This window comes from Ursus americanus, chromosome 15 (genome assembly GCF_024610735.1).
Source record: "Ursus americanus isolate L20-20 chromosome 15, mUrsAme1.1.p, whole genome shotgun sequence".
Taxonomy (NCBI): domain Eukaryota; kingdom Metazoa; phylum Chordata; class Mammalia; order Carnivora; family Ursidae; genus Ursus; species Ursus americanus.
Window position 1 is genome coordinate 8,907,659 of NC_142141.1, and position 13,041 is coordinate 8,920,699.

A 13,041-nucleotide genomic window follows, 5' to 3' on the forward strand; every position below is an offset into this window, starting at 1 on the left:
CAGCTCCGCGCGAACATGATACCACTTCGTCAGGAGAGCACCCTCCCATCAAAGGAGTGGCAACTTGCTTTCCCCGTCCTTGCAGTCAGGATCTAAGCCCCAGGGCATGAGCATGGCCCTCCTAGGCCCTGGAAGTGCCAGTGCCCCAAGTCTCCCTGCTTCGAGAAGGCTCCATCTAGCAGGCACGTTAACAGTTAAATAAGAGCTTCGCTATCACCTCCCCTGTTTATGTCAATCAAGCCCAGGCTTGGGGTGATCCCCAACACTCCCTAGTAGGAAGCCAGGTGTTTCTGAGGACATAAGACTCTGGCTCACGGACTCCGGACATGAATGTGCTATTAATCTGCACCCCCACAGCAGTAGTAGAAATTTTAGCGAGTGACATGTGGGAACCCCTCTGCGGAAGGGATTCTTTGATCCTGTCCAGGCTCTCCTGGGTTAAAAACAGAATGCTGTGCAGGGAGTCGCATTCTGCAAGGGCCTCAGTGAGATATCATGTTGGCTGAATTGAATGTCCCTGACGAATGAAGCACTGCTGTCTTTGTGGGGTGCAGGAGGAGCCCCCCTCCAGAAGGTGCGACCTCTTTAATAACTGTTAAGGGTAGTTTGTGAGGCTGTGTTAAAGGGTTGCCAGTGAAAGCCGGGTGGAACATGACGCTGTGTGTGCACCCTCAGGGGGTCAACGAGGAGGGCTGCTTTCACGCCCTGACCGCCCCCCCCCCACACACCCTACCATGGAGCGTGCAGGCTCCAGCCATGGCAGAGCCCACAAGGCTTCCGTGTGAGGCATCGTGAATCTGATCCCACTGCTTGTAAACTGCGAAAGCGTCAGTGTTCCTTGTTCAAGCTCTTCCCCCGGTAACTCACCGGAGAAGGACTTCCGTCGAGAGAGGCAGGAGTAAGAACATCTCTGTAAAGATAGAGGTCAGCTGCTCAGAAAAGGCATGGGCACCAATTAAGCCATCCCTGCATGTAGCTTCATCACCAGTGGCCCCTGTCAGAGAAGCGTCAGAAAACCTCCCAGGGCCCTTAAACTGTAGCAAAAGATTCACCAAACATACGACTCCAGAGACAGGGAAGAGCTTTATCTCACTCAGCCTGGGAGGGCCCTGCCTGTTCAAGTCCCTGCTATCTCCCGGTGAATTAAATCCAGCCGGCTGGAGCCAGGCCTCTTCTCCCCAGAAGCCCTGGCTACCGGCTCCCTATTACTCCAGCTAACCCAGAATTTGCTAGCGGCACACAAAAATTCATCTCCTCTGTCAACTTACCCTTCCAGTCGAAGGTATTTATTTTCTTCCTCTAAGGAGACACCTGGGAATTTTTCAAAGGGTGGGAGACCGTATTTTATTTTTCATTAATGTTTTTCTTCAGTATACAACTGGACTGCTTGGTTTCCTTCAGTCACTGCTGCAAGGATTTCTCTGTGAACTTTTCTAGTTTTAAAGAGGAAGGTTAGGGCCCTAGGACTAGAAGAGTCTGTGGTCCCTGCTGCTTGTTGCCTGAACCGGACTGGGACTTAATACCGAGCTCATGATAACAGACCAGAGAAAAGTTCTATTTGGCCATTACTTGAGTCATGTGAGTTGCAAGCTTTGTCTTCCCATCCTTACCTAAAGGGTTTGTGTTGGGGGTTAAGCTCTAGGATTTTATCTTCCATACCTCAATTTTCTGGTGCCTTAATCTGAAAAAGTTTCTACTAGTCAGAATTTGTAGTTCAAGGGTATTAGTTAAATATTTGACCTCTTGAGTCAATTATCTCTTTCCTTTAAACATCTTTGTATTCATTGGTTTGTCCGCCTATTTCACACTTAGCTGCCCACAGCCTTTGAGTATGAGATACCCTTTCCTGAAAATCAATCTTATCTTCTAGGACAAAGGGCTCACATCAGATATTTTTCAGGTGCCCCAAGGCCTAGAACAATACTTGCTCCTTAAAGTGTCTCAAGAAACCCTTCCTCATTTGTTGTTAAAATGAAATAGGCATATCTCCCTGGAAACAAGAAACTTTCCACTACTTTTTTTTTTTTTAATTTGGGACTAGTTACTAAGTATAAAGATAATTAAGGTAAGCCATGACTAGCCGCCCAGCTCCTTAGGAGGTTTTAATTAAAACGCCATAATTGGACATTGCAAGAATGAGATGATTAGGTTTATTTAGCCATTCCTAAAATTATCATGCCTCTGGTATTTAAATCACGTTCATTTATATTCTCATCATAATTGCTCAAGCCCCATTGTCATTGCAGTCTGTTGGTGGCTTTTGAAAGGCCAGAGGCCAACAGGGATGCTTAATTTGAATGCTGGAATTAATTTATTTCCACATGCTCACAAGGCCATTGGATTTTTCAGTTCTGTGCACTCTGCTGGGTGGAAGTCCCTTTAAAGACAGAAGGAAATAAACACAGCTCTAACAAGAGTGTCCCGCCATCTCCGGAGTAGCTTACACAGTGTGTGTCTCGGCCCCTGAGCCGCCTCGCCCTACCTCCTGAGGTTCCCGGGCTCTGGTGGTTTTCCATGTCATGGCAATAAAGAGAGGCATTGGGGTGTCTCTATGGTGGAGGAGGTGGTACAAAGAGCACTGGGCCAAATTTTAGGACTTTGTTGTTCACTAGCTCCGTGATCTTGGACTGTTTGCGTGACCTCCCTATTTTTCCCTTTCCTCATCGGTATAATGGAAATAATATTAATAATAGGACCTACGTCACGGGTGTTGCGAGAACCAAGCGAGATGGTGCATGCAAAGCACTTGATGCAGTACCGGGCACATGGGAAACATTCCACAGCGTTAGCTGCTATTATGAGAATGATGTCATTCTTAATTTGGCCACCATTGTGTCCCTGGACAAGTACTCTCCCTCCAAGGGATGGTTTCCTCACCATCTCTGTGAGGTCTCCTTTCTAGGTCTGAAGTTCGGTGACCTTTACCCTATTCACTTGGGCACACGACTGAGGCCTGTCCATTGTTGGCGTGATGCCGAGTAGAAGAACAAGTTTGAGGAGACAGTTGGGCAGGAGCCAGTCTCCCCAGTCATGGCTCCTCCTCCTTCTCTCTCAGACTGGAGGGTGTGTGGTGCAGTCAGCAGAGACAGGATGACGCAATCGCTGTCCACGCCGGCCGTCACAGGCACTTCCTGTGACAGGTCTAGCTGGGGATGCATTCCTGCCCTGGTGCTCATTGCGGGCCCCTGCCCTGGCTGGGAAAGAGCAGCCTGACGATCAGGGAAGAGCAGGGAAAGGCCAACCCCTCAGCTGCCCCACGTTCTGCCCTGCCCTCTCTCAAGACATCAGGCCACAGTCCGGGGAGTTAGGAGACACCAGAAGACGGGACATCTCTGTTTCCTCCTTGTGTGGCATGGAGGTGGCTCTGGTTCCAGTTTGAAATTCCTGAGCTAAAGTGGTGATTCAGAAAGGGGAGACAGGTACTTGGCCCATAGCCCTGTCTCCCTGTTCTGGATGAGAACGTCCATCCACTTCGGGGCAGCAACACTTTTGTCCCATTAAAAGAGATCCCAGGGCAGTTAGTTTGGGCACCCATTTAAAAACAAAGAGCGAGTCCACATGCACTCCGTGTTCATCGCGAAACATCTCCGAACATAGGTTACAGGGCTTCTGTGCGCTAGTGAATCGCTACACTCTGATTTAAGCTGCTTTCTTTGCCGGGAAGAGGAGGAGGTAGTAGCGGCAGGCTTGCTGGGGACGGTGAGCGTTCGTGGGCCCCTACAACAGGAGCACGCACGTGCATGTGGGCAGACACAGGCCCAGATCGTCCCCTCCCTTCAAAGATGGGTGGAGACTCTCTCTACCCCAATCAAAACACTCCGTTCCCATTCCTCTCTGCTTCTCAGCTTCTACAATACTCCTAGAATTTCCTGGGTAGAAAGGTGGGTGTTTCCTTTGTCCCCCCCTGGAAATCCACAGTCACCTGCACCACCCCCATGACTCTCAATATACATGGACAGGAAAAGCTGGGAAGGAGGGATTTGCTCACAGAGCTAGGCGGAGTGCCTAGGACACCCTTACCTGTGCAGGTGAGCAAGGCGCAGAGGGAGTCCCAGGGGACTGGGCGGATGGTCTTTGCCGGCACTAACCTGTGGCAGAAAGACCTGAGCTTCAGGCATGAAAGTCCCATCCACCCAACAGCCACTCCATCCCTCCACACTATAGCCGATCCTATCAACCAGAGCCCAGGGCCCTCAGAACTCAAGCCCCCCCCGCCCAGGGCCCTTCCAAAAGGATTGTTTGTCCCCCCCATAGCTTGGTGACCTTTAGCCCCCACTCTGCCAGGCTTCTAGACCAATTTCATTCATGTATTCATCCTTTCACTCACCCAAGATATGTTTACTGAGTTCATGTTTTGTGTTTCAGCCCTATTTTGGGCACTGGGGATGTAACAGGGCATAAGACAGAGCAGGTCATGGCCCTTATAGGGTTTACATGCTAGTCTCAGTCTATCCAAAGACAGAAAGCCAGGAGGAGGGACTTCTGCCATCACAGCACTCGCAGGCTCAAAGGGAAATGGGCTTGGTCCATCAGGCATTGATCAGAGGGGAACATTTCCAGGGAAGATGAACCCATCTTTCAACCCCACCTTAAACCTGAAATGTTTTGTTTCAACAAGAGGATAACACCCTCACCATGTGTGAATGCCTGGCTGGGGAGCCACCAGCCCAGAATGCTGACAGAGGCTATAATTACCTTTGTTTCTCTCTGCGTAATTAAAGGTGTTGTTAGTGACCTGGTTACAGAATCTTTTTCAAAGTCTTTCTTTTTTTTCCTTGACAATATCCCTTGAAACATAGCACATGCTGCCTACAGAACGTGAGCCACCCTCTGAAAGACCCAGCCCCTTCCCAGAGGGATTCAAGACTACACCCTGAGTCTGGTTGAAACAGATTTAATGTCAGCATAGATGTCAAAGGGGCATTTTGAAAAAACTCCATTTCAGAACTTCCTATTGCCCACATGGGCCCATGACTATAAAGTCTTTCTCCCCCACTTCCCTTTCTGATACGCCCAGCTGAGGAATATTTTGACAGATCAAAAGAAGGACAACCATCTTATACCCTCTGCCTCAGTGGATAGAAATACAGGAGCACAGACTTTGGCCTTCCGCATAGCCCCTAACGTTACCCCAACAGGAAGGAGCCCAGGGTGTGAGGATTCTCCCTGAGTTTGTTAGGTGCCCTTCGCCCCTGGATGTGGAGGGCCAGGCATGGCATTTTTCTTTGGGGAGCATCCCTTGGACTTCGAAAGCCCTGACATCCGAGGCCGTGCCACTCCCAGCCTCTCTTGTGTGTGGGGAGAGGGAGGGAGCTCTTCCCACAATAGATCCTCTCAACCACCTGCAAAGAGGTGGAGCAGAGGACAGACAGGGGCTCTTGGGTGTCTTACTCCTTCTGCTTCCCTGCCTCCGGAGACCAGGAGTAATGAATCTTTCCATCCAGAAAGGACTTCAGAAGTCATGCAATCCAAACTCTTTATTCACTGAGATAGTAGCAAAAAGCTCGGAGGAGTACTACGACTTGCAGACCATTAGTGGCAGAGCCCGACTCATTAATACTAATGATAACAACAACTAACTTTACTAGGCTCTGACTGTGTGGTGCATTCTTCTAAATACTTTATATGCATTCACTTCCTTTGCCTTCCCAACAAAACCATGCTATGAAATAAGTATTGTCATCTTCCCCCATTTCACAGATGGGGAAGTCTGAGGCACAGGGCTATAAGGATGAAATAACAGTACCAGGATTCGAACTGAGGCAGTGGGACACCAGAGCCACAGCACTCTCATTCCTGATCTGAGGCTCTCACAGCTGATTCTGTGGGATTGCCAATCCCTCAGAAACGGAAAACTTTCCCAGTGTGGAACAAAGTTGGTATCCCTTCTCTCAGAGAATGTTCCAGGTGGGGACTTTGGTGTAAGTCATCCTCTCTCTGGCATTTTTCATGGTCTCCATGAGCTCTGCTAGTGTGACCCTGGAGAGTTTGAAGTCCTTGTGCCCTAGACAAGAATATTTTCCCAAACGCCCCAGCTCGGAGGATATTTTTAAATATTTGATGTGTGTGAGAGAGAGAAAGAGAGAGAGAGGAGGTGAGGCCAAGGGAAATAAGAATCTATGGTTACTGGATTAGCACTTTCCAGCAAGGTAAATGTTCCACATCGAGCCATTGGCATCTCTTCGAGCCCTTGCAGAAGGACCTGCCCCAGGCACGGGGACTGTCGAGTGCAGAGAAGGGACCTTTCACTTGAGTCTCAGTGTCCACCCAGGCGTTTGCTACAGGCCCCGTTGGTCCTCTGAGGCAACCACTGTAGCTGGATCCTCTCTGGCTTCCCAGACTCCACTTCTCCAGTGAACAGAAGCCAAACCAAAATTCGTTTTCCCTGCAGAAGTTTTTGCATTTCATGTTTAATCTCTATCCGTGGGCTCCCAGCCGGAAGTCCCACGTCTGAGCAGCGAGGAGATCTGCAGAGTTGGTCTGAGCTCGGTCTCAGCCCGTGGCCCTCTGCTCTGGGTGTGGGGGTCTGGAAAGACGCTGACATAACCCCCGCTGACTAGATCTAGCAGGCGTGGGATAGGGTCCTGTGGAGGTACTGGGGTTGAGTTTACCTTTTGGGCCACAATGTTCCCATTTGGAAAACTAACCACAGGTTTGAGATTCTTACCTCAGTTTGAAGAAGAAGTGATAGCATGAAAACTTGTATGTTTTGGAAAACGTCTGAATTTGCTTCTTGTGACCCTTTGCATCCTGAGTTAGTTTGCTATTATATGTATTTCTCTGTTTGACTTTCTAAATAAGCTCCTTAGATGCCCTTTACCTGGGTTTTTACCACTTTGCTTTAAATTCATACCAGTTCTCATCTCAAAATTAAAAACTGACTCCAAAATACGTAGTAACTTATTTGCCTTTTTTTCTAACGAGATAGGTTTTACTTGCATGTTCTCTGGACATACAAGCTGTTTGAAAATGCCTTGGATGATGTCACTGCTGGTGATTGGACACTTGGACAACATCAATGCCCCAAATAATGAAATTCTGATGCCTTTTTCCCTCCCACTTGGTTTTAGTAGTGAGTTCTAGCCTCTAGAGAAAAGGGTGAAAATGTGTCTATATTCAGCATCGAATCCCCAAATAAAAGCCAAAAAACGTGGGTGTTCATTCAAACATTGGGCTGAGAATGTAGTCCCAGTTTACACTGTTTGCATTCCAGCAACACGTTTTCACATGGGATTGACTCTGCGAGCAACCCTTTCTCTGAAAGACGAGGATGATGGGATGACAGAGCAGGTGGAACAATCCAGAAACAGGTCAAGGTCAGACTCTCTCCTCTTGGCTAAATATTTAGCCACTGGCCGTTGTGTCTCCCAGATGAGGGGAGATGTCAGCTGGTGAAAATGTTTCAGGTAGCTTTTCAGGCAATGCTGGGAAGTGGTGAAGGGGCACAAGAAGGCCAGGCGGCTCCTGACTCTGCCATGACTGACCGCTGTGTTCTGGACCCACAGGCCCGCACTCAGAACCTCCATCCTGCAACGCCAACTCCATCTCCTGCCCCTCGGCCTGCACTTGCAGTAATAACATCGTGGACTGTCGAGGGAAGGGCTTGACTGAGATCCCCGCCAACTTGCCAGAGGGCATCGTCGAAATGTAAGTGCCCCATCTGCCACCCTCTGTCCCTGGCGAGTTCACCTCTCTGTCTCAGCGAATCCCCCGGTGGTCTGGCAGCGCACTGGCCTGTTAGAGCTAACTATGAAAAACACTCAGGAATCTCTTTGCTGTCTGTCCTTCCAGGCTCTCCCAGGTGTGGTAGCTTCCAGAGCACAGTCAGCAAACTATGCCCGGTGGTCTAAATATGCCCACCACTTATTTCTGTAAATAAAGTTTTATTGGAACACATCCACACCTCCTGTGTATGTATTGTCTATGGCTGTCCTCGCAAGGCAGGCTTGAGTAGTTGTGACTTAACAGCCCACCAAGCCTGATACATGTGCTCTCTGGCCCTTTCCAGTGGGGCTTTGCCAGTCCCTTCCCTGGAGTTGCCCAGAGATGATGTTCTCACTCTACCATCTACAAGCCGTGACTTTGGGCAAAATAATTGCTCTGTTTCATTTCTAGTTCTCTCATCTAAAACGATGTCATAATTAAAGTATTGTCCATGGGTCATTGTGAAAACAGAATGAAATACTGCACGTAAGCCCTTGATATGGTCCTTGGCACGTGGGCCAGTGCTCTGGGCAGTGGTGGTAATATTGGCAGAAAGTACATGAGTGATGAACTCATTTCATAGCTACTGTTATCTGAGCAAGAGACTGAACTGTTAATTATTTCAAATCACAGATTCTTGTCCTCTAGATTCAGTCTGTAAGTACACAGGCCAGGTTGTGCGTGTCTATGTGTGTGCACGGGCGTTCAAAATTCCACTAAAAATTTGTTGACTGTATAGCTCAATCTGGTCTACTCGTCCCCCGTGCGTTAGATAATGGCCAGTTTTCATTCTGGATTGAGTAAGGATCAATCAACACTGACCTCAAGTTCACTCTTTAAATGACCACAAGTGTTTTCATTTTCTACCTTTGCTTTTAGGTGGCTTGTTTAAAAACATGGTGAGATAGAACCCTCCTACTCCAAATACCATCAGATAAAATCCTCCAAATAAGACGCACATTTCCCTAGCCTCTGCTGCTCTCCTCCCCTCCTTCCTCCTCCTCTGCATGCCCTTCTGTTCTGATAGATGGCCCATTAACTCTTTCAGCCATTCACACATTCATTCAACAAACGTCTGTTGTTAGCCCACTATGTTCCAATCATAGTTCTGTGCTTGAGCACCTGTGAATAAAAGAGGTAAACTTTCTGCCTTTACGGTGCTTGCATTCTAGTGGGGGGAGGGGAGGAAACAAACAATAAACAAAGCCAAGCAAATTATATATGATAGAAGAGGGTAGCTTTTGTGGAGAAAAATAAAATGAGGAAATATTCGAAGTAAGTAGGGGGAAAAAACAAGCGGCTATGTGGAGGAAGAGTGTTGCAGGTAGAGGGCACAGCACGTGCAGAGGCCCAGAGGTAGGAGTGTGCCTGCTGTGCCAGGAGGCCACTGTTGCTGGAGAGAAGGAAACGTAAGGGAGAGCGTGAGAGGATGAGAGTAGAGGGGCAATGAGGAGCCAGATCAAGGGGGCATATTAAGGACTCTGCTTTCATCCTGACTGAGATGAGAAGAAACATATGATTTACCACAACGGAGAGTCAGTTTCTTCTTTCTTCATTGGTTTTACCAGCTTTTCCCCAATTCCCTTTAAAACTGTCTTTCCCTAGCCCTGGGAGACACGACTCATGCCTGCAGCTCTTCCTGAAGGCAGGAGCTAGTCAGTAAAGCGTCCTTTTGGCCTGACACCCACACCTTCTGTGGCCTTCGCTCAACCTTCAGTCTTCCTTTCGGCAAGAACCAACAATTAACTCACTTCACATTTTGCTGTTGCCCTTCGCTCCTCACGGTCTACGGCTCTGGCCTTGGAGACCCGCCCTTGCATGGAGCTCACGTAGACCCACGCCACTCTTGCTCACCCCCTTGCTTCTCCTCTTCCCCCATTGCCTTTTGCTCCTGGCCTTACCCTCTCCCCTTTCCGTACTGTTTCCCCTTGTCTTTATCTTCCTCCCCTAATTCATTTTCCCCCTTGTCTCCCTCTCCCCACTGATGATCTTCCCGCTTCACTTCCCAGCCCCATCTCTCTCTTCACCCAGTTAACGCTTTGCTGCCTGTTGTAAGAGCCCTCCACCTTCTCTCTCCATCCATGCCAGGGTAGGACTCTGGCCCTCTGTTCAAGACAGAATTCTTGCCCACGTTCATCTCATTTCGGATTCCCATAGATCTTTGCTTTCTTTCTCTGCCCCACTTTGTTCCTTTCTCCCTCCATCTGTCAGGTTTATCTTCCCTCTTTGGCAGCCATAGATCTTGCCTCAAATCACAGCCTGATTAAAGAAGCCAGTCTAGTAGTCAAGCTGTAACTTGACCCCCACCAACCCCTGACTCACCCTCCTCTGCTCCACATCTTTCTACCTCCAACTTGGGCCTCACAGGCATACAGCTCAGGTGTCCGGGAGAGAGAAATTGCAGATGTCCACATCAGAGGTGGGGTCCATGCAGACCAAGCCATACCTGGACTATTGGGATCATACCAGGACACCAAGTTTTTAAAGGGATATTAACAAACTAGGGTAGCGATTTCTGAAAGGCTGTCTGATTACTGATATCTTTTTTCCTGATGCGAAAAGTGAGAAAAAAAGAGCAATGTGATGTTTTTCTAGTGAGCAAAACTATTCAATTTAAAGGACTGTCCTTTATCTTAAATTCCTGGACTCCCTTATTCTGTTATTGTTGTTTTTAAAAAATGCCCGTTATCATATGAAATGACGGCCACGGAAGGCAGAGCACACGTGTGTGTGTGTGCACATGTACATGATAAATATGTGTTTCATTACCTGTGTAATTATTATGTAATTATAAATGTATGTCTCTATATAAACATGTAGTATATATAACACACACAGAGAGCACCTTACCTGGCAAAATAAAAGGTCTGTAACCACCTAGCCTGTGAACTCTAGAAGTCTGGGAATGACCAACCTAGCTAGAGTGCTTCTAAAAACAAACAGCCACAAACCGCAACTGGATTCTTAAGAGTGTAGACCATGAACTCAGGGAGCTAGATCCACATACTAGCTCTGGCCCTGCCTTTTAGCTCTTCGTAAATAACTTCTCCGAGTCTTGTTCTACTCAACCAAAACACACAGAGGCCAATGGTACCTTCTTAACAGTTCTTGTGAAAGTGAAATAAATGGGTGCCATCAAATGCTTAGCACTGCGTCTGACACATAGGATGGACTGTTAGCCAGGACTGTTGTTGTTTTACTACTGCTAGTACTAGTACTACTACTACCACATTTTTTTAAACTACTACCACTTCCACTTTTATTAGGCTGGGTGAGAAGGGTTGGACCATATCATAGGAGCTGGAGCTACCTGCAGACGCGAACCTTCCATAACACTGGGTCAGGCTCTTGAGGGTTATGGGTGAGAGAAGAGGTTCAAGAACCAGGCTAGCCCCTTGCATCAGTTTGGAGCCTGGCTGTAGCTCATCTGTATGCAAATGTATGCAGACATGGAAATAAGGCTGCCCCTGCTTGCCGAGCACCCACGCCCCACCAGACAGATTGCCCAGGATTTCTCCTTCTGTGATGAAATGAAGCTGAGACATTACAGCAGAAGAGGCAAGATTCTATGGTTACGAGGGTGCAGGGAGAGGTGACATGTAAGAGAGACCTTTGAGGAAGAAACCTGCTCATTCTTCAGAGCGACAAAGCCCGTGCCTGGGGACCTGTGTGTTGGCCCAAAGTCTTGAAAGCTGCTGAAATGCTTCTTCTTAGCAGGGAGAGAAGACCAGCAGATGGGGGAGGTTGAAAGATGAGACAGTGAGTAGAAAGTTGCAACTGCTGTACGCCCCCCAGGATGAATAGGAAGTGTCTGATTTATCATCCCAAAGACATATGAATGTGACTTTTTCTTCTTACTCTCAGGAACTCTGCCTCGTGTCCATGGCACCCATACATTGCAGATTTCCCCTCTCTCCTTAGGGATGCTTGGCACCCCAGCAGGCACTCCAGGCCCTGTGCGCAATCCTTAGCCAGTAGTGATGCTCTAACACCTCGGAGGGGTTCTGCACCCGCCTCCAACATTTGGGGGAGGAGGGGCTATCTCTCATGCAAAGCAATCTGGCAAACTCTTTCAGAATTTTTTTTAAAGCCAAAGCAGCTCAGGGGACTGTGTACTGGTCTCCCCGCATAGCAGAGCCAATTCCTCTAAAAATAGCTTTCTTCCAGAGAACCCACGGTGAGACAGCTCCCTGCACATTTTCCTCGAAACTGAGCTCCCACCAATGGCACAGTTCTTGCTGCTTTCTGTCATTTCTCTGAACCAGCTCCAGCCCCTAGGAGGGACAGATTCTGGGAAGAGCCAGGGGCTCACACCTTCCTCTCCTCTGTGGTCTGTCTTCCCTCCGGGTCCTCAAGGCTCAAGGGGACCATCCGTACCTAGAGCTTCCTCTTAATCTCTGTCCCATCTTCTTCCAGTTTGCTCTGTCCCCCCACACAGTGCCATCCAGCGTGTCTCTTGTCCTCTGCTCTAGCAGCTCAATTCAGTTGCTAGGGAAAGGCCGCGGATGGGCTTGCGGTCAAGTCATGAGTGAAAGCATCTGGGGGAAAGGTAGCCATCCTCTCACCTCAACTCCATTGCTTATCTGGGGTGAGGAGAAAAATAGTGGTTTATCTGCTTAACAAAAACAAATATTCTCCCATTATACTGGCCACCAGGGGATTTTAAAAAGAGAATGGAAAAAAAAAAAAAAAGCAGCCAATAGAACAAAAGGACTGGAGGGTTCTGGAAGCCATCAACATCAGAGATTCTTAAATATTCTGAGAGCACCAGGTTTCTGAGGGACTGTTACGTGGAAGGAGGGGAGATAGGGCTGGATAGGGCTGCGGAATAAAGGGGAGGCGGATGAAGAGCAGAATAATTAAGAACAGAGACTTGAGATAAATAGTCCGGGGTTTAATTCCCAGCTTTGCCTCTTACCTAGGGCACCTTTCTTAACATCTCCTGCTCCAGTCAGCTCCCCTCTTTGCAAAATGGGGCTCATCAGACCTACTAGAGATTTTCTATGAAGATTAAATAGCACAATTGTGCAGAAAATTAGCACAATGTTTGGAAGACACTGAATGGAGCCTAAAAAGAAAAGCCTATGCGCGGGGTCACATGAACGACATGAGAGAATGGTTGAGTCTCAAGTTCCCATACTATTTTTCTTCCATTTTTGTTTTCCTAAGATGGTTAAAAAAAAACTTCTCTGGGAGAGGCATCTGGGCATATGCACATAATCCAGAGAGCCAGTCCGGCTCTGTGCGCGCTCCTCTGCTTTTTGTCGGCAAGTGCCAGGGGTTCTACGGAGCAGGTGACAAATGACTCATGTCACATATGCCTGCAGCCCTCATCTT

The 13,041-nt window shown here is 48.2% G+C and overlaps 1 protein-coding gene across 1 annotated transcript in view; it reads left to right on the plus strand.

Moving 5' to 3' along the window:
- The window catches only part of SLIT3 (slit guidance ligand 3), a 585,386-nt gene that overhangs the window by 458,691 nt on the left and 113,654 nt on the right, over window positions 1–13,041 (plus strand). The window contains exon 9 of the mRNA XM_045792074.2: window positions 7,506–7,647. Coding sequence (XP_045648030.1) covers window positions 7,506–7,647 — 142 coding nt within the window. The remainder of the gene's footprint in view (window positions 1–7,505; window positions 7,648–13,041) is intronic.